Source organism: Bubalus kerabau, chromosome 1 (assembly GCF_029407905.1).
Source record: "Bubalus kerabau isolate K-KA32 ecotype Philippines breed swamp buffalo chromosome 1, PCC_UOA_SB_1v2, whole genome shotgun sequence".
NCBI lineage: Eukaryota > Metazoa > Chordata > Mammalia > Artiodactyla > Bovidae > Bubalus > Bubalus kerabau.
The window spans coordinates 95,956,006-95,975,054 of record NC_073624.1 but is presented as its reverse complement, the minus strand read 5'-3'; the positions used below and the strand labels follow the sequence as shown (position 1 = coordinate 95,975,054).

Sequence of the window (19,049 nt, the reverse complement as noted above, 5' to 3'; positions counted from 1 at the left end):
TTTCTTGGGGATGGTCTTGAACCCTGTTTCCTGTACAATGTCACGAACCTCCATAGTTCATCAGGCACTCTGTCTATCAGATCTAGTCCCTTAAATCTATTTCTTACTTCCACTGTATAATCATAAGGGATTTCATTTAGGTCATACCTGAATGCTTTAGTGGTTTTCCCCACTTTCTTCAATTTAATTCATATTCATGATAGTAAAAAAACTGGAAGCAGTCCACATGTCTTTCAACAAGGGAATAAATAAATGGTGGTATATTTCTAAAATGGAATACCACATGGCATTAAAAAAGAATAGACTAATGATATATACAGCAATGTGGACATTATGTTGAACAACAACAACAACAAATTTCAGACACAAAAGTACGTACCATGTGAAGCCATTTACATCAGATTCAAGAACAGGCAAAACTGGGACTTCACTGGCAATCTATTGGTTAAGACTCTGAGCTCCCAATGTAGCGGGCACGGGTTTGATCCCTGGTTGGGGAGCTCACATCCCACATGCCGTATAGCCAAAAAAAAGTAAAGAAGAGGCAAAACTATTTGAAGATGATAGAATTCATCTTCAACTCTTTACCTCTTTTTTTTTTTTTTAATTTATTTATTTTTAATTGGAGGAAACCCTTTACCTCTTGAGGGAAGGTATGAATTAGGAAGGAACACAGGAGAATGTTCTGGGGTGCTAAAACTGGGCTTTGTTTTTATTTTACATATGTATTTTTGTTTTATCCTTTAAATTTATATACTTTATGTATATTGTACTAGATCATATGTGTTGTACTACTTCAATTAATAAGTGAAAATGAAAAATCACATAATTCATAAATTGAACATTAAACCATTTAGAAAAAAAAATCTTCCCAAAGGAACATTTTTAAGTGATTCGAAGGAAATATTTATCAGAATTCTTAGTGTTACTTTTTTGAAGCAATCACTTTGTGAGATATTATTTTTTATAAATTTATTTAAATATAGTACACATACAAAAAAGCACATAAATTGTGAGTATACAGCTTACTGAATTTTCACAGTTTACAGTGTATATAACCAACACTTTGAAAATATTATCAGAACCTCAGGAGTCTCCTTATGGCCCCTTCCAGCCTCTACTGTGGTTATTATTTAGTATCCACTGTGGATAGAGCATCTGTACCTCATCTTAACCTCTCCAAAACTAGTTTGCTAACATCTCAAAACTATTCCCTCCATAAACATTGCAGCTATCCTCCCCTCCTCCTCTTTCCAGCAGCAGCCAGGTCCTAGAGGCTGCTTAGAGAAGTTTTCAGGGCCACTGTGGGCACTGGCAGTCTAAGGTCCTAATGGGTTAACAATGGGAAGCAGTTTGTTTTATCACAATATGGTCATTATTCAGACTTCCATAGCCCTTTTTTTAAGTGGTCTGTAGGAGATATTGGATTGCCTTATTACCAGTCTTATACTTGTCTTTTCCCATTAGAGATCAGTGGACACTTGAGCATCAAGTTTAGAATGAAAGTACCTAGATTACGAAAAATTATAATGCTCCTGGGATTTCCCTTTTGGTTCAGTGGTTAAGACTCCATGCTTCCACTACAAGGGGATGCAGGTTCAATCCCTGGTCAGGGAACTAAGATCCTACATGCTGCACAGCATGGCCCCAAAACAAACAAAAATTATATCACTCCTTAGAATTTATATGCTACTGTAATGCTTCTACAGAGATTTCAAGTGGTCTTCCAAACTGTCATCCCACTCATATTGCCATTATCCCTGGAAGGGAGATAACCAAAGGTCTTAACTCATCATTCCTTCTGAATGGGTTAGTGAGGTGTGGATCCATGATCACCATGGAATCAGGTCACGATTTACCTTAGTAGCCTGAGTGCTCTTTCTAATAAATTTATACTAGATTTTACCAGCTCTGTATTTCCCTATAAGCACCCCTTAAAGCATTTTGTGATCTGTTGGTTCTTCTCCCCAGGATGTTGCCCCAAAGTCTGTTGTGATCTCTACTCCCACGCCTACCATCGTACGCCCGGGCTCCCTGCCTCTCCATTTGGGCTATGATCCACTTCACCCAACCCTTCCTTCCCCAACCTCCGTCATCACACAGGCTCCCCCATCCAACAGGCAACTGGGGTAAGTATAGAGAGCAGGGAGAAGCAGCAAAGCTTAAATCTCTTTGCTCTGTATGAAATTATTTTATAAAATAGAGACTGTTTCTGAATTCTCAAGGAAAACAAGTTACTGAGATTGTGTCTCAAAATGAATTTTTTTCACCCCATAAACAGAATCTTCTTTACCTTTTTGGTAGGCAAGCAAGTATTTATTTGAGCGTGTACTTCCTTAATTTGGAGGTTTAATACTTATTCAGCCTAAAAGAAGAATCCTTTGAACTTTAGGAAGTTCATTATAATGGTTGAGGTCACACAGGAAAGTATATATTTAGTTCTTGGCCTCAATTTTATAGAAGTTTATGGAGGAACTACTGAATGAGGGGCTGAAACCCATTAAGTCATCTTTTTTAAGTCGGGTTGCTCCCCTCAGTCCCAGTTAAGGCTCTTGGTCTTTGCTATCCCTAATTTTGTCTATTTGTCTTCACTCCTAGCGTGGCCCATGCAGATTTCCTAATGGGATGACTTAAGATCCTGTCTCCAGGTACCCATGGGTTAAAGAGGCTGTTGTCAGGCTTCAGCCTCTGAAAGCTTATTGTTCTCTAGACCCATTAAGAACAATACAAAGGAATGGCTAGAGTAGAACAAAACATGGAAAGGAACAGGAGTAACTTACTCAGATTTGGCTATCATATGACACAGCCTTGCAAAATGGCAACTTTGATAGAAGTAGTCCTTATCTAAGGTAGCACAGAATTTATACATGCCAGTGTAGGAATGTTTATTTATTTGTTCTAAACTCAGTAGTTAGCTTCCCACCCACTTGAATTCAGTAGTGTTTGCTTAATTTGCAAGGTGTAAAGGTCTTGCCATTTCTCTCCATCTATAAGGTAAGGTAAGTAGCATTCCCTGCTTTATCTGCCATCATGAGGGTGTCAACATTTTACAGTGTTACCATAACTAGAAAAGACTGGGGAAATCTGCTATAATTACAGGAAGAAGATCATTGGCAAAGGAGTCTGCATTGTGAGCATTTCACTTTATATCTCCTCTAGGTCTCCCACCGGCTCCCTCCCTCTCGTCATGCATCTTGCTAATGGACAGACCATGCCTGTGCTGCCAGGGCCTCCAGTACAGATGCCTTCTGTTATATCGGTGAGTTCTGTAGTTGGGGCAGCCAACCCTACCAACACACGAACCCCTCCCTTCCACCTGAATGCTCATAAACACACATGAGCCCCAGGGAAACATGGGCTCTGGTCTGTATTAGTTGAGCATGGCAGCCTGCCCATACTTTTCACTAACTGCTGCCAATCCAGCACTATGGAACACTAGACAAAGGCTCATCTGGACCGTTGGCTCCTGGTCTAGGAATTGATCTTGCCAGCCTGCTGATTGGCTTATTTCACTTGGCACTAAGTACCTCACAAATTGCCCACCGCTTTCCTCAAGACACAGCCTCAGCCTTTCCCATAGAAACTGTCACAGCGCTGAAGGATTAGATCCCCTATCCTGTGGTGCTCCATGAGGGAAGGTATTTCCCAGACTTTCTGCATGCCCCATGGACAGGGTGCATAGAACAGGCCCTAATGTGCCAGCCTCAAAAGCACTTCATTTGGGGACGCTGTTGCCCCACTAATAGCATTATGTCCCCTTCTGATTTTTCTTCCTTTTCTTGATCCAGCTGGCCAGACCTGTGTCTATGGTGCCCAACATTCCTGGTATCCCTGGCCCACCAGTTAACAGCAGTGGTTCCATTTCTCCCTCTGGCCACCCTATGCCATCAGAAGCCAAGATGGTGAGCACATCCCAACCTGGAGCAGTGCTGGCCCCTCTGAAAGAAGTGGTATCTTCTGGGGCTTGCAGAGCTAAAAGACCTACCCAGTTGCCGGGTCTGGAGAAGAACAGACCCTGATTCATGACTCTTATCTCCTCTCTTCCACCTTTAGAGCCTGGTACACAGGCCATGGCAGTGAAAAGAAGCAGCACAGATTGTTTGGATGGAACTCTTGCTGTTTCAGTTCCAGGGTGACAGATGGAGGGTGGATGAGTGGGCAGGAGAGCTGGCCAAGAGGTGAATAACTGCGTAACCAGCCCCTGGCCAGGTTCCAGGGTAGAGCTTTCATCTGGACTCTATCGGTTCAACAACCCCCACCTTCCAACTGTGCCCAGGATGATAGTGAGGGAACAGAGTAGGTATTTTAGGGGTCATGGGCACTCTTTCTCTCTATGTCATTTTCTTTTAATCCCTTTGTTAAGGGAAAATCACTGTGGGAATTTTGTCTGTAAGGCCAGTAATAAAATCTAAGCCCACTTTTCTCACCCTTAATAAAATCTCACCTTTGACAAGCTATTTTTTCTTATCCTTTACCACAGAGACTAAAAGCTACCCTAACCCACCAAGTCTCCTCAATCAATGGTGGTTGTGGAATGGTGGTGGGGACTGCCAGCACCATGGTGACAGCCCGTCCAGAGCAAAGCCAGATCCTCATCCAGCACCCTGACGCCCCATCCCCGGCCCAGCCACAGGTCAGTTAGACCCTTGATGGGGGAACCAGCTTGTCGCTGTTACTCTTTAGGTCATATCTGTTTTTTCAAGGAGCAGGAAAATGAAGGAGGAATGGATTTCAGCCTTCTGGGCTTCGACTTGCACTTTGTTTCTTGTTGACAGTTTGACAGCAAAATGCACTCTGCTTTATCCGTCCTTTTGTTAGACAAAATGCAAGCAGACTGGATAATGCAGAACTGCCGCAGAAGAGGTCTCAGTTTTTGTTTTCTGCTTTTTTGTTATTTCTACATGTGAGTGCTCTATCTGTAGAGTCCTCTAAAATGTGACTGAACCTCATTTCAAGCTACTTTATACAACAAAGTCTCTAGTCTCTCCTATTTTAACCCCCACCAACCCCCAAAAAACTTAACTGATTATATTTATAAAAAAATCAGATACTAACAATATATTAATAAAATATGATGTCACAGCATTAAGATGGCTCAGTAAACAAATACATATGCTGAAAAACACGTTTTCCTTATCAATTTAATCTTTCTTTATCAGGAGAAATTAAAGTCTTAAAAAAGCCAGAGAGATCTTTAGAAGCCCAATTCTTTTTTTTCAAGGAGGCCTCAGTTTTACTAAGTTTCTTTGGAAACCGAGTAAGCCTTGGTTTCGTATTGTCTGTACTGGTTAGGTGACAACAACCTGATATCAGTTTGTAGAGTTACGTCTTTGGCCCATCCCCTTTTCCTGATGTCACCACCTACTTCATCAGTTACCACCACATGTCCTAACATTTAATGACCATATGCTGCCTTAAAGCTTGGCCAACAACAAAAGCTTTCATTTGAGTTTTCTTGTTAGAAGCTAAGCCTGCCCACCTTCCTGTAACCCCTTCTGATGCCAGTCCCTTCTAGAAATGGTAAAGCAGCAGCCCCCTTGCCCAAACTGTGCTGCTTCCCCTTGAGGAAATGACATGACTTCGTTTTTAGTTACCACTAATTCCTTTCCTTCTATTCTTCCCAAGTTTCTCTTGGTCTGTTCTCTTACCTCCATTCCCTGCATGTATTATTAAGTTGCCTATGAGAGAATAGGAATCCATCATTTCCTTTTCCCCATTCTCCTCCTCAATTGCCAGTCTTTACGTGTGCACCAGTGAGCTTAGAACAAAGAGCAAGTTGAAAATCACAAGAGAATCTGTGTAAACTTCCCTTAGTACAGTAAGAAGCAGCAACCCCAAGGCCTGTAGCTCATTAAAATGAGTTTGAAATTTCTTCTCCACTTTTTTTCATTTGGGGGAGAGACTATTAATCTGAATAATTAAAATTATCTCTTCATTATCTGTATTACTGGAGACTGTGATTCAGTAGGGCCCAAAGTAGAATAAGATTCTGCTTTCTTATGAGTTTATGTTTATCCTCATGCAACTGATTTGAGCTCTGGCATTTGGAAACTACCAATATAGATGTTCTCTAATAGCAACAGATTCGGGAAGAATTAATTTTTGGCATTGTTTTACATTACATAGTTTCTTTTATACAGATGGCTGACCTTTCTATATTTTAATTTTGGCCATTATTATAAGATTGGTCTATCTTCTTTGAATACATACCAGCTAACAGAAAAGGAAGATGATTCAAAAGTGCTTTAGAAACAAGAGACATCAGCCTAAAGTTTAAAAACAAAAGAAAGGGCTTTCCTATTGGTCCAGTAGTTAAGAATACACCTTGAAATGCAAGGGATACCAATTTGATCCCTGGTCTGGGAAGATCCCACATGCCATGAGTCAGCTGAGCTCGTGCACCACAACCACTGAAGCCCGAGTACCCTAGGACCCATGCTCCACAACAAGAGAAGCCACCATAATGAGAAGGCCTCACAAAGCAACTGGAGAGTAGACCCCACTTACCACAACTAGAGAAAGCCCACACGCAGCAACGAAGACCCAGCACAGCCGAAAATAAATATTTTTTTAAAAAAAGATGGTCTCAGGGACTTCCCTGGTGGTCCAGTGGTTAAGACTTCACCTTCCAATGCAAGGAGTACAGGTTTGATCCCTGGTCTGGAAGCTAAGTTCCACATGCCTCGAGAGCAAAGAAACATTTAAAAAAAAAGCTAAATTGTAATAAGTTCAATAAAAACTTTAAAAAATAAAAAAAGATGGTCTTAAATCACCAATTTGTAAAGGGATTTAAAAATGTTTTTCTCTTTAAAAACAGAACAAACAAAGCAGGAAGCAGGGCCATTGTTGAGGATGACTAATAACTGATTGTAAATAAAAAGAGTATACTAGGGGTTCCCTGGTGGCCTAATGGCTAAGATTCCAGGCTTTCACTGCCACGGCCCAGGTTTAGTCCCTGGTCAGGGAACTGAGATCCCTCAAGCCTCGTGGTACAGCAAAAAAAAAGAATATGTTAATTCATATATCTCCATGATAGCTCGTATCTCACTGATGGTAAAATCTCTTCTCCTTTTCTGAAATTTGCAGCATGCAGTTGTGTGTCTATATTGCTGGGCCAAGTCAGTAGTTCTCCAATTTTTTATTCCACAGTCTCCCTGAAAGTTCCCCTGACACTTCTCCTGATTATAATTTCCCTGCCCACCATATTTACTGTTAAGAAACAAAAAATGATCCTAGTTTCATTTTTGTCTGTCTGTCTCAGAAACAATCAGAGTTTCCAATTGAACGGTAGTTTGTCTAAGTATGGAACTGAGAAGACTGAAAGGAAACAGGAGGCAGAATGAGGAACTACTGCAAAAGAGAAGCTAAGGGACAAAGTGAGGAGACTTGCTGTGGTGACAGAGGCTGGTAGATCCTTTAACCAGATCTTCAAGTAACTCCTCTTCCTTCTGGGCAACAGGTCTCACCAGCCCAACCCACTCCTAGTACTGGAGGTCGACGTCGGCGCACGGTTGATGAAGATCCAGATGAGCGGCGACAGCGCTTTCTGGAGCGCAACCGGGCTGCAGCCTCCCGCTGCCGTCAAAAGCGGAAGCTGTGGGTGTCCTCCCTAGAGAAGAAGGCTGAGGAACTCACTTCTCAGAACATTCAGCTGAGTGTGAGTGGGTCCTGGGTGCTTATTAGGATTGTTGAATCTGGAAAGTGATGTTGAATCATGAGAAAGTGGGACAATATAGTAGAAGATGATAATTCTTTAAATTAAGATGGATTCAGAACATATGCCAGGAAGAATACAGAACGAATGTCTTACCAGTCAGACTTGAAATCTCTTCCCTGGGGACTGGAAAGGACACTCACCATCTAATCCCAAGTCAGCTACAGAATGAGTCATCCATAGACCCTTTTGGATGAAGGAAAATAAATGAAGTGCCCCAGGGTGCTCTCTTAAATCATCAGTAAAATCTGACTGGTAGTGGAACACCTAGAGGGAAAGTATTTGTCCAGATAATGCAGCTTAATAAAAGAAAGAAAGAAAGGCCTCTCTGACCTTCTGAGATGGCCTAACTCTGTCTATGAAGTGTGTTTCTTTCCTAAATGAGCTTTCTTTCACTTAAGAAAAGAAAAAAACCACACAAGTACAAATAGAACAGTTATAATCCAGATATTTTCTTGAATATTTTTCCCTTCTTCTGATTTTTAAAAATATTCAGTTACAAAGGTAATATATTTATATAACATATATGTAGTATACACATACATACACACACAGAAGTATAGATTAAAAATAAAGTCTCTCTTCAGTATGTCTTTCCCAGTCTCATTCTATTCCTTGTAGATAAGTTTGTACCTACCAGATCTATATATATTTCTAATATTTTTTTCATTTTTTAGCTTTTGTAGGGGAGCCATAGAGGGACTATATGTCTGTTTTAACATAAAACAGTTATCTTCTGGAGATCTAGTCATGCATACAGAGAACCTACCTCATTTTTTTCAATAGCTGTACAATGTAGCATTCTATAGTTTGGTTATAAGATTCAGATCATGTTTTTAATTTTTTGCCAGAACAGCAGTGTTGCAGTGTACATTGTATGCACTTGAGTAAATAGCTCTGTTAAATAGATTCCTAGAAGTAGGCTTTACTAGTCAAAGGACATATGTATTATTAATTTTTGTATAATCATATTTACCCTACAAAGGAGTAAGTTTTCTGTGTAAAATTCCTACTATCATTGAAAGCAGCTTCTGTCATTGAATTTGTGGCCATGTTGGCCCTGGGCTGTCTGAAGCCTTGCTGGATCTTTTCTAGATTCGAAGGGGAAAATCCAGGCAGCCTTCTGTCCTCACTCTGAGGATAGTCACTGGGGCTTCAAGAGTGGAGCATGCATTTTCTTCATATTCTTTTCTTACCTTTCTCCTCAGAATGAAGTCACATTACTACGCAATGAGGTGGCTCAGTTGAAACAGCTACTACTAGCTCATAAAGACTGCCCAGTCACAGCACTACAGAAAAAGACTCAAGGCTATTTAGGTGAGTGGCTCACAACCTAAGCAATGTCAGTCAGTCAGTAAACTGCATGTAATGAGTGTCTCAACTGTTTATAATTTTATAACCCCATTCTGAATGTTCTGGGGGGCCCAGACAGATGAGTGAGCAGCCTTTGTGGAACAACCAGTCCTGCCAAAAAAAATTTTTGAGAACAACGTAGTTATCCTAATTATCTGTCCTTTTGGAGATAAAGGGTAGCAATATATATTGGGTACCTGTTTTGTATGAGGCACTGAACCATCTTCCCAGTTCTCTCATGAAATAGATATTACTTCCATTTCTACTCACTCATATTAGTCTCGTAACTGAAGTTACGCCACTGGTGAAGTGGCAGACCCAGGATTCACGTCCAGCTCTTCCTTACTCCAAAGCCGCCATCTTAGTCTAAAGAGGATATAACAGCAGATGATATCTTGGGGTTTGTCAAGCATTGAGATTTGGCGGTATGTTTTATCTTTCTAATGACAGGATAATGTTGGTTTCTTCTTGTAATCTGTGAACGCATAATATAGGGCTAGGAAGAGCTGGTCACAGTCATGCTCAGGATAAGCACAATCCTGAAATTAAAATTACTGTGAATAATTTGTTTATGGACAGTAAAAACTAATGATTTCCCTTTACAAATTAAATTCATAGAAATGTTGGCTATCAAATTTTGATATATTGAATTATTTTTCCACTAACTCTCTTTATCATTTCAAAGATATGTTCCCATAGAAAGAGAGTGACCATATCACCAGTTTTAAACATCTCTATTTAAATTTAATTTAAATAAAAACTCAGTGGAAAAGACCCTGATGCTGGAAAAGATTGAGGGAAAGAGGAGAAGGGAGCGACAGAGGATGAGGTGGTTGGGTGGCATCACCAACTCAATGAACATGCATTTGAGCAAACTCTGGGAGATAGTGAAGGACAGGGAAGCCTGGCGTGCTGCAGTTCATGGGGTCACAAAGAGTCAGACACGACTTAGCAAATGAACAACAATTTTAATTTTAATGTGTACTTCAGAGTACATTCATTCATCCAGCAGATATTGATTGAGCCTGTCCTAGGCACTGTTTTACATGCTGAGGGCGTAATATGGAACCAAATAGATTAAAGTCCCTGCCTGTAAGGGGCTTATATTTTAGTGGGTGAGACAGACAATAAACGAGATAAATAGGTACAATATATATTATGTCAGATAAGAGTAAGTGCTTAGAAGAAAAAAACAAAACGGAAGACGAACATGAAATGTTAGCAGCAGGGTTGAAATTTTAGATGAGGTGCTTTTTGACTTTTAAGGAATTGAGAGAGCTAGCCACACATTAATATGGGAGAAAAGTACTGCAAGCAAGAGCAGCAACAAATGCAAAGATCCAAAGTGGAAGCATGTCTCACACATTCTGGAATCATCAGGGAGGCTAGTGTGGCCGGACTGGAGAGAATGGGGACTAGAGAGTATTTGGAGATGAGGCAGGAGGAGCAATGGGAGCATTTTTCTGGAGGGCCTCATCGATCATAGAGAGGACTTCAGGTTTCGCTCTACTTTGGGGACCCACTAGAGGGTTTTCAGCACAATAGTAACGTGACTGATCTGACTTAGTTTGAACAGGGTCACTCTGTAGAGAATGAGGAATGAACGGGCAGGAGCAGGCAGTCTGCTTAAGAGACTGTCACAGTCCTGAGCAAAAGAGGATGGAGCCTTGTACCAGTTGGTGGTAGTGAAAGTGGTGAGAAGGGATTTAATTCAGGATAGATTTTGAAGTTAGAGTAACAAGGTTTGATGATGGCTAGATGGGACAGTATATGTGAGGAAAAAGAAGAATCAAAAATTGCACCCCCCCCCCAAAAAAAATGCACCAAATTGTTTGGCCTGAGCACCTACAGGAACAGAGCTGCCATTGACTGAGATGGGGCAAGTGTAGGAACAGGTGGACTCGCTGGTATATTAGGAGCTCAGATTTGGAAGCCTCTTAGGCTTGCAGGTGGTGCTGTCAACCAGGCAGTTGTATGGGTCTGCAATTCCAAGGAAAAGCCGAAGGTACAACTTTGACAGTCAGCAGAAGATGGTTAGTTTTTAAAGCCATGAAACTGGATGAGATGCTATTGTCAAGACAGAGTGCATAGGTAGAAAAAGAGAAGTTCCGAGACTGAGCCCTGGGTACTCCAACATTTAGAGGTCAGGGAGATGAGAAGGGACCCATAAGAGACACTGAGAATGAGCAGCCAAACAGGTAGGAGGAAAACCAGCTGAGTTAGCTGGGTGTGGTGTTCTGTAAGCCAAGATAAGAAAGTATTTCAGGAAGTTTAGTGATTAGCTATTTCAAATCCTTTTGATGAGCTAAGACAAGGACTGAGCATTTATCAGTATGAAGTCTATATACAGTAGGGTTTCTATTCAGTCCCTACAAGAACTCTGACAGGTAGTTAGTCTTTGAAATCACTTGTTACAGCAAAGATATATTTAGTTCCTACTGGGTGGTGTGGACATTGCAGTGAGTGCCTGACACAAGACCAGCGAGACACTGTCCTTATCTTTGAGAGACTCATAGGTAAGGTAAGCACAGATGTGCCAAAGACCCCCTAGACTGGGAACTTCCTGAGGACCGGAAGCCTGTATATTCTTTGTATACCCCAGTGCCTGGCACACAGCCAATACTTGGTAAATCTTTAGTGAATAAATGAAGTATGCTCTGAAAGCACAAACAATGAAATAGTTAAATTTCCTGAGCATAACAAAAAGAAGGCTTCACAGAGGAGGTAATATTTAAGTTGTGAAAGAAGACACAGGCATTTATCAGGAGGTCAAAAATACAACCAACTGTTGGAATTTGCCCTTACTCTACACATCTCTGTTTAAAGAGCCAGAGAGGCTATCCAATGTTTAATGAAACTCCCTGAATGTTGAGCAGCATGTGGATATCTTTGTATGCACCTCAGACACTTGTGTTTAGTAGTAAAGTGTTACTGTCACTTTACATGGGGTGGTATAACTCAGAGTAAATGTGTTAAATCATTAATGCCTAGCTAGTTGACAATCAGGAGGGTCTGATAGACCTCATGTAGTTGGTTGTGTTAACAGCCTTGGCCAAGGACTGGTCATTCATAACATGATTTGAGTGTAGAAACACTGGACTGGAAGAAACACAAGCTGGAATCAAGATTGCCGGGAGAAATATCAATAACCTCAGATGTGCAGATGACACCACCCTTATGGCAGAAAGTGAAGAGGAACTAAAAAGCCTCTTGAAAGTGAAAGAGGAGAGTGAAAAAGTTGGCTTAAAGCTCAACATTCAGAAAACAAAGATCATGGCATCCGGTCCCATCACTTCATGGGAAATAGATGGGGAAACAGTGGAAACAGTGTCAGACTTTATTTTTGGGGGCTCCAAAATCACTGCAGATGGTGACTGCAGCCATGAAATTAAAAGACACTTACTCCTTGAAAGGAAAGTTATGACCAACCTAGATAGCATATTCAAAAGCAGAGACATTACTTTGCTAACAAAGGTCCGTCTAGTCCAGGCTATGGTTTTTCCTGTGGTCATGTATGGATGTGGGAGTTGGACTGTGAAGAAGGCTGAGTGCCAAAGAATTGATGCTTTTGAACTGTGGTGTTGGAGAAGACTCTTGAGAGTCCCTAGGACTGCAAGGAGATCCAACCAGTCCATTCTGAAGATCAGCCCTGGGATTTCTTTGGAAGGAATGATGCTAAAACTGAAACTCCTGTACTTTGGCCACCTCATGCGAAGAGTTGACTCATTGGAAAAGACTCTGATGCTGGGAGGGATTAGGGGCAGGAGGAGAAGGGGACGACAGAGGATGAGATGGCTGGATGGCATCACCAACTGACATGAGTCTGAGTGAACTCCGGGAGTTGGTGATGGACAATGAGGCCTGGCATGCTGCGATTCATGGGGTCGCAGAGAGTCGGACACGACTGAGCGACTGAACTGAACTGAACTGATCCTTAGTGCAACTCCATGCTAAAGGAATATTAAAAGTAATAGAATGATTGCAGTGTTGTGAGCATTAATGAGAGGATAGCTTAAAAAGAGAGATTTATTTTAAATCACCTTTAAAGACATGAATAAGAGGAAGAGTGTTCCAATGGGTTAATGAACTATGCAGAGACCAAGAAGCCAGGTAGTGTAATTAACATGTTGGGGATTTCCTTTATTGGGATGAATAGGTGAATTTTGGCCTAGCTTACTTCCCTTCTCACAACTAGTGGTTTCCTAGCCCATTTGTGCCTTAGAAGCCAAGATTCTGGAAAGTTTCTCCCACTGAAAATATGGGCTTCGTTTTCCTTTGGGGCCCTTTAGAATTTTGGGGAAAGGTAGTTCTGCCTACGTCCACGTGGATTCTGTTTCCTAACCACTTGCTCTGTTTTTTGCCCTGCTTCCTGACAGAAAGCCCCAAGGAAAGCTCAGAGCCAACGGGTTCACCAGCCCCTGTGATTCAACACAGCTCAGCAACAGTCCCGAGCAACGGCCTCAGTGTTCGCTCTGCAGCCGAAGCTGTGGCCACCTCAGTGCTCACTCAAATGGCCAGCCAAAGGACAGAACTGGGCATGCCCATACAGTCGCATGTGATCATGACCCCACAGTCTCAGTCTGCAGGCAGATGATGCCTCCCCTGGTGGAGGGGTCCCCAGCCAGAGCTCGCCCGCCCGAGAGTCAAGAGAGACGTCATCTTACGCTCTCCCGTCTGCCTTGGACACGGCAATATGGGGGAGGGAATTGCGTATTGTGAGTAATGGTCAGATGTGGGGCTTTTCTCACACAGTCATGTACGTTGACACCTGTACTAGGAGCCTCCCAGCCCCAGAGCCACATAGATCATTCCCCAAGAGGGGAGTTTCTGATGTACCCACAGCCAGAGGCCTTTATGGATGGTCTGAACAATCACCCTGCCCATGCACGTGTACCTGTCTCTTAACACTAACGCTTGCACTTCTGGGATTCAGTTTCTCAGTTGCCTCTCTTCCCACCCAGCCATGGATGATACCTTCTTGATCCTTAGCAGCATGCCACTTCCTGCTCGGTAGAGGGAGGCTAGAGTCGACAGCATATCACTGCTGACCCGTCCCTAGCCACCCTGTGGACTCAGGACTTCATCTCCCAGTAGCTGCTTATTGGTCCCATTTTCCCCTTCATAAATTCTAGTTAAAACATTGACTTACGGAGAATGTAAGGTTACCTCTAATGTATGAATTAGCAGTATTTCCCAGCTCTTCCATAAACTTTAGCCCTTCTCCCTACCAGCCACCAAAAACAAAAAGAAATGAAATCTTAAAAGTTCTAGTACTTTCTCATTTATTTCAGAGCTATTTGGGTACCTCATTTTTTCTCTTGAGTTTTCCCAGTCTGGTGGTGAGGTCTTTTCCACCTCCCACTAAGCCTTAGCAACTTCATCTTATGGCCTTATTAGATACTGCTCAGTAGTGAAAAGAGAAAACGCCCAGGATCTGACTGGCTGATTCCCTTCCCCTCTATCCTCCAGGACAGAGAGGAACAATGTAGTTTTAAAGCTTGTTCCATCAGTTTACTGGATTGATTATGTTTTACAACAGTATATCAGCCAAAGCATACATACTCCTTTTGGTCATCTTTACACTCCTGTGTCTCTGTCTCTTTGTCCCCCTGCCTGCATCCCTGCCTCTGTCTCTCTTCTGTAATTGGTTCTGATGCAGCCCTCTGGAGGCTGTCATGTGGGGGACTTTTGTGCTCCCTCACTCCCCTCACCCCCATCTCTCAGCCTCACATGCCTGTCTTCTTTTATGAGCAAGGGTCTTACATGCACGAACGAGCCTCACTGATCTACCTTCTTTCTCGCACGCGACTCCAAGCCTGGCCTCTAGGTCTCCTGGTTCTGTAGTGTTTCTTTCGCTCTTTTCTGCTCTCTGCCCCCGGGATGTGATGCTCCTCTGTAGTCTAAGCCCCAGGACTCAGGCATCCTAGCCAAGGTCCGGAGTGGGTTTTCTTGAGTATGAGATAGGTTGGAAGGAGGCACGGGAAGGGGAGGTGGAATACTGATGTCCACCAAAGAGCCCTGTTTGTTGAAAGGTCCAACCTGCTGGGAAATTAGTGACTATTGCTCTCAGCCATTCTTACTTTGAAAAGTTGGGTTGCAGGGGGGACATTTTTATCCTTCTTGCCCCTCTTTCTTCCCCATTAAGACTTCTCGTCTTCCTTTGGCTCTGAACTATGCAATTTCTACCAAGGCCATAGGAAGCAGTCCAAAGCCAGAGGCCTGTGGATAGATAGGTCAGCTTTAATAGCCCTTCAGTATGAATCCCTTCCAATTGTCCCAGAGCCACTTTCTGCCATCTGCCTATGTCAGTAATGTCCCTTTCTCTCTGTCTCTCTCTCTCTTTCCTACTTCCATCTTATACATGCATACAGAGTAACTGCCAGCTTCCTTTCTTATCTTCCAAAATTGGCTGTCAGAGACGAATGAGGAAATGGTCTAAACTACAAGATCCCTGTCTCCTCAGACTGATAAACTGGTGAGCCAGCCAGATGACATGTTTACTGCATTTGTTTTTAATTTCCCTTCCTGTGTTCAGAGCTGGTGCTGAAGAAGCCACACCTGGTGAAGAGAAAGGAGAGAAAAACATGGTTTTCTCATCCTCCCCCACCTAGGACCCAACAGGAACAGCCCCTGTGGTGACTCAGACTAGCAAACGGCACGGCAGATGGTCAGGATACAGGTTACCACCTCCAGGGACTCTGCTTGCCTTTAAAACTTCACAGCCATACTTATGCTCAGGACATTTCCTGTAGATGGCTGCTGTCTGGGATTTTCTTCTGCCTTAGCTGTGTTTCATTTTTTTGTTACCTTGATTTCCCACTAGTAGCCTTGCCCTAAAGCTTGACTGCGTTTATGGCTCCTAAGGAGCCTTCATAAGGCCCTTGGCTAATTTTCTTCCCCCTTTAGTCAAGTGTCTTCAAATTAAGGATCAGGCTGGCACTGCACGTGTGTGCCTCACTGCCTAACCTTGAGGGAAGTTGGAGTCCCTGCTGGTCTTCCCTGGGTAGGAAGTCTAATTTATGGAGCGGGTCTTAATTTCTTAGTCCCCATGTCTAAGTAAGTCCTTATTTTATTTTCGTCAGTGGGAAGTTAGTCCTGGGGACCTGAGAGGCATTGGCAGAACCTTAGTGGAGCAGCAGTGAGTTGTGGAAGGGACTCGACAGGACCGCCCCGACCCGTACAGCTCTCTTGTTGGTCCTTGGTCTCACTGAGAAGGCAGAGCAATTGCTTGAGCTGAAGCCTCTCCTGTAGTCAAGGAGAATGACACTTACCTTGTTACTGCAGCCAGCTGTGTGGCCACTCACCCCGCTCCTTGCCTTCCAGACCCATATGAACCAGAACAAACATCATGGAGGGTGTCACTTACTCCTTCTGAAGGACCATGGCCTTTCTATGGGCCTAAGGGAGGACACATTCTGAAAGCGGCTGGGAATGGGCTTCCCTGGGGGCTCAGATGGTAAAGAATCTGCTTGCAATGCAGGAGACCCAAGTTCCATCCCTGGGCCAAAAAGATCCCCTGGAGAAGGGAATGACTACCCATTCCAGTATTCTTGCCTGGAAACTTCAATGGACAGAGGAGCCTGGCAGGTTGCAGTCCGTGGGGTTGTAAACAGTTGGACACAACTGAGCGACTAATACTTTCACTTTTAAGGGAAGACATTTTCTGAAAGGGGAATAGTGATGCCTTGGGACTTTCCTAAGTGAACACAGGACTCAGTCCTCCCACTCACCCCAAGGACACAGCTGCTAGAGATGCAAGGCCATAGAGGAGGGGCCAGAACCAGGTCTTCTGGTTCACAGACTTTAAGCCACGTTGTCTTAAAGCTTGTTTGGAGTTGAAAAGTCTGGGAAAGCCTCCCACTCTATTAGGAAGGACTAGAAGGAGTAGGACCTCCTTTGCTTCATCTTACCCTGTTGGTTGTATGTCCCAAATCTGGCTTCCTTTGGCCTCTGGTCCCCTCCTTGGCCCTGAGCCCTAGACTCTACACTCTTGGTGGCAGTAAGGAGGAGATGGCGTAACTGAACCACATTTTGCTGCCTTCCCTATGCCTGTTCTGCTGTTCAGTTCCTTTCCTGATTTACTGCCCTCCCGCACCACCCATCCTGGTAGACGGTGCTTTACCATAACAACGCCCCAACTACAGCCTGAAACCACCAAGCAGACACCAAAGTATTCCTCCCCTGTTCGCTCACACTGAGAGGCTCCTTGAAAGGTGCTAGCCCTGAGACAGCTCTTCCCCACAAGGATCCCATTTCTTTCCTAACTTCCTTCCCATCCCGAAATCATTATTTTTCAGTAATATTATACATTGTATACACAGGAAGGAAATGTACTCTTTTTTTTTTTTAATGTCATAACCAGTCTGTTTAGAATCCAGTCCTTCTAGCTGTATATCACATATGCCTTTGTTGATACGCTCTTTCTGCTTTCTTTAGACATTTTTTGACAGGGGTGGAGGGAAGAGCAGGACAGGTGAGGATCCTAACGCAAATTAAAGGATCCTGCCCCGCAGTCCTACTTCAGCCTCCCACAACCCTAATCATTCCCTTCATTGTAGAGAACTGATTTCTCTGTTTCTGCATGCACGCATGCAGGCGCACACAGGCCTAAACGCCACACTCCAGGGCGGTGACCCGGCAGGAATGAGCAGAGATGGTTGCTGGCCAGCATTCCCACCCTCCAGACCCGTTCATTCGTTTCTGTTTGGGGTAAAGTTCTTCCCAGAATGAGAAGGGGCTGGGGAGTGTAGGGCAGCTTAGGGCAGCTTCCGTCCTTGGCAGATGCAGGTTTGTATCACAGAGTTTCTCTTTTTAATGGGGGCTGGTAGCCTAGAGCTGTCTCATCAGCATTAACCTCTGGTGAGTGCTGCTTTAGCTGTAAGAAGTGGCTATGAGCACTAGTTTCACTGACTTTCCCTTAGGGCAGTGGTTCTCAGAATGTGGTCCGGGGCCAGCAGGACCATCGTCTGAGAACTTGTTAGACATGCACGCTCGGGCCCCATTCCAGACATACTGAATCAGAAATTCTGGGGATGGGCTCTGACAAGCACTCAGAGCCATTTTCAGACACACTGAGGTTTGAGAACCATTGCCTTAGGGGCGAGCTGGGAAATCCTTGTAGGGTGTCCCATCCTCTGCCGTAGCACTAACATTTTTCCATTTTGTCCAGTCCCTCTCTCCACTGCCATTAAAACAATAACAACATCACTCATCTCAAAACCTAGATTTGTCTTCCTGTACTTACCCCCAAAACCTGTCCTGCATGGATCCGGACAGGAGTTGGCCCATACCCCCTCGCGGACGGATTACTCCATGTTCTTTGTTACAGGAAGGACCAGCTGTCCTGTTCTCCCACCCACCACACCCCCTAACACACCTTTCAGGCAGGGAGATGAGCCTCCAGCCCCAGCAGTGGAAGCCATAGTCTCCTGACATAGTATCTGTTGAAAAGAAAGCTGTGTGTATCTATGGTTCTTTCTCTGTTCATCTGTATATCTTTGACATGTAGCAACACCTCTCCATGTCATTAAGGAACTTGACTCTGGGTCTGGGTTTCCCCGGGCCCCAGTGGTGGACTTTGACAGGCAGGAGGATGCAGTGCTACAGGCTGTTTTGTTACAAAACTGTCTTCCTTTCTCCCCCCACCCACTTCAGCATGATCCCTGTGAGCAGGTTCTCACAGTCTCCTGGGACGGGGCTGAGGCGGAGGCTTCACTCTATTCTCCCTTCCCGTCCCTCCTCCTCTCCCCTCGCCACATAGCAGTCACCCCAGCCATGCCTTCTCCCTCTCCCAGCCTTGCCCTGACGTATATTGTGCCTTATTTATGCTGCAAATATAACATTAAACTATGAAGAGAACCACTGTCCTGTCTGATGCTTCAGTCTACAAGTCCCGTTCTTTCTGGGAACTCATTGGGCTCATGCCTGTGATCTTCACTCTCCCAATTCTTAGGACAGAAAGAGCTGGCATTCTTATCCCTCC

General features: G+C 43.7%; 1 protein-coding gene across 2 annotated transcripts in view; it reads left to right on the top strand.

The window, feature by feature from the left end:
- LOC129654820 (cyclic AMP-dependent transcription factor ATF-7) overlaps positions 1-18,929 on the top strand; it is a 98,125-nt gene extending 79,196 nt beyond the window's left edge. For both annotated transcript variants that reach the window (XM_055584518.1, XM_055584526.1), the window contains exons 6-12: positions 1,972-2,129; positions 3,160-3,259; positions 3,789-3,902; positions 4,481-4,633; positions 7,460-7,657; positions 8,923-9,031; positions 13,444-18,929. In XM_055584518.1, coding sequence (XP_055440493.1) covers positions 1,972-2,129; positions 3,160-3,259; positions 3,789-3,902; positions 4,481-4,633; positions 7,460-7,657; positions 8,923-9,031; positions 13,444-13,661 — 1,050 coding nt within the window. In that variant the 3' untranslated portion in view covers positions 13,662-18,929. The remainder of the gene's footprint in view (positions 1-1,971; positions 2,130-3,159; positions 3,260-3,788; positions 3,903-4,480; positions 4,634-7,459; positions 7,658-8,922; positions 9,032-13,443) is intronic.
- The last annotated feature ends 120 nt before the right edge of the window (positions 18,930-19,049 follow it).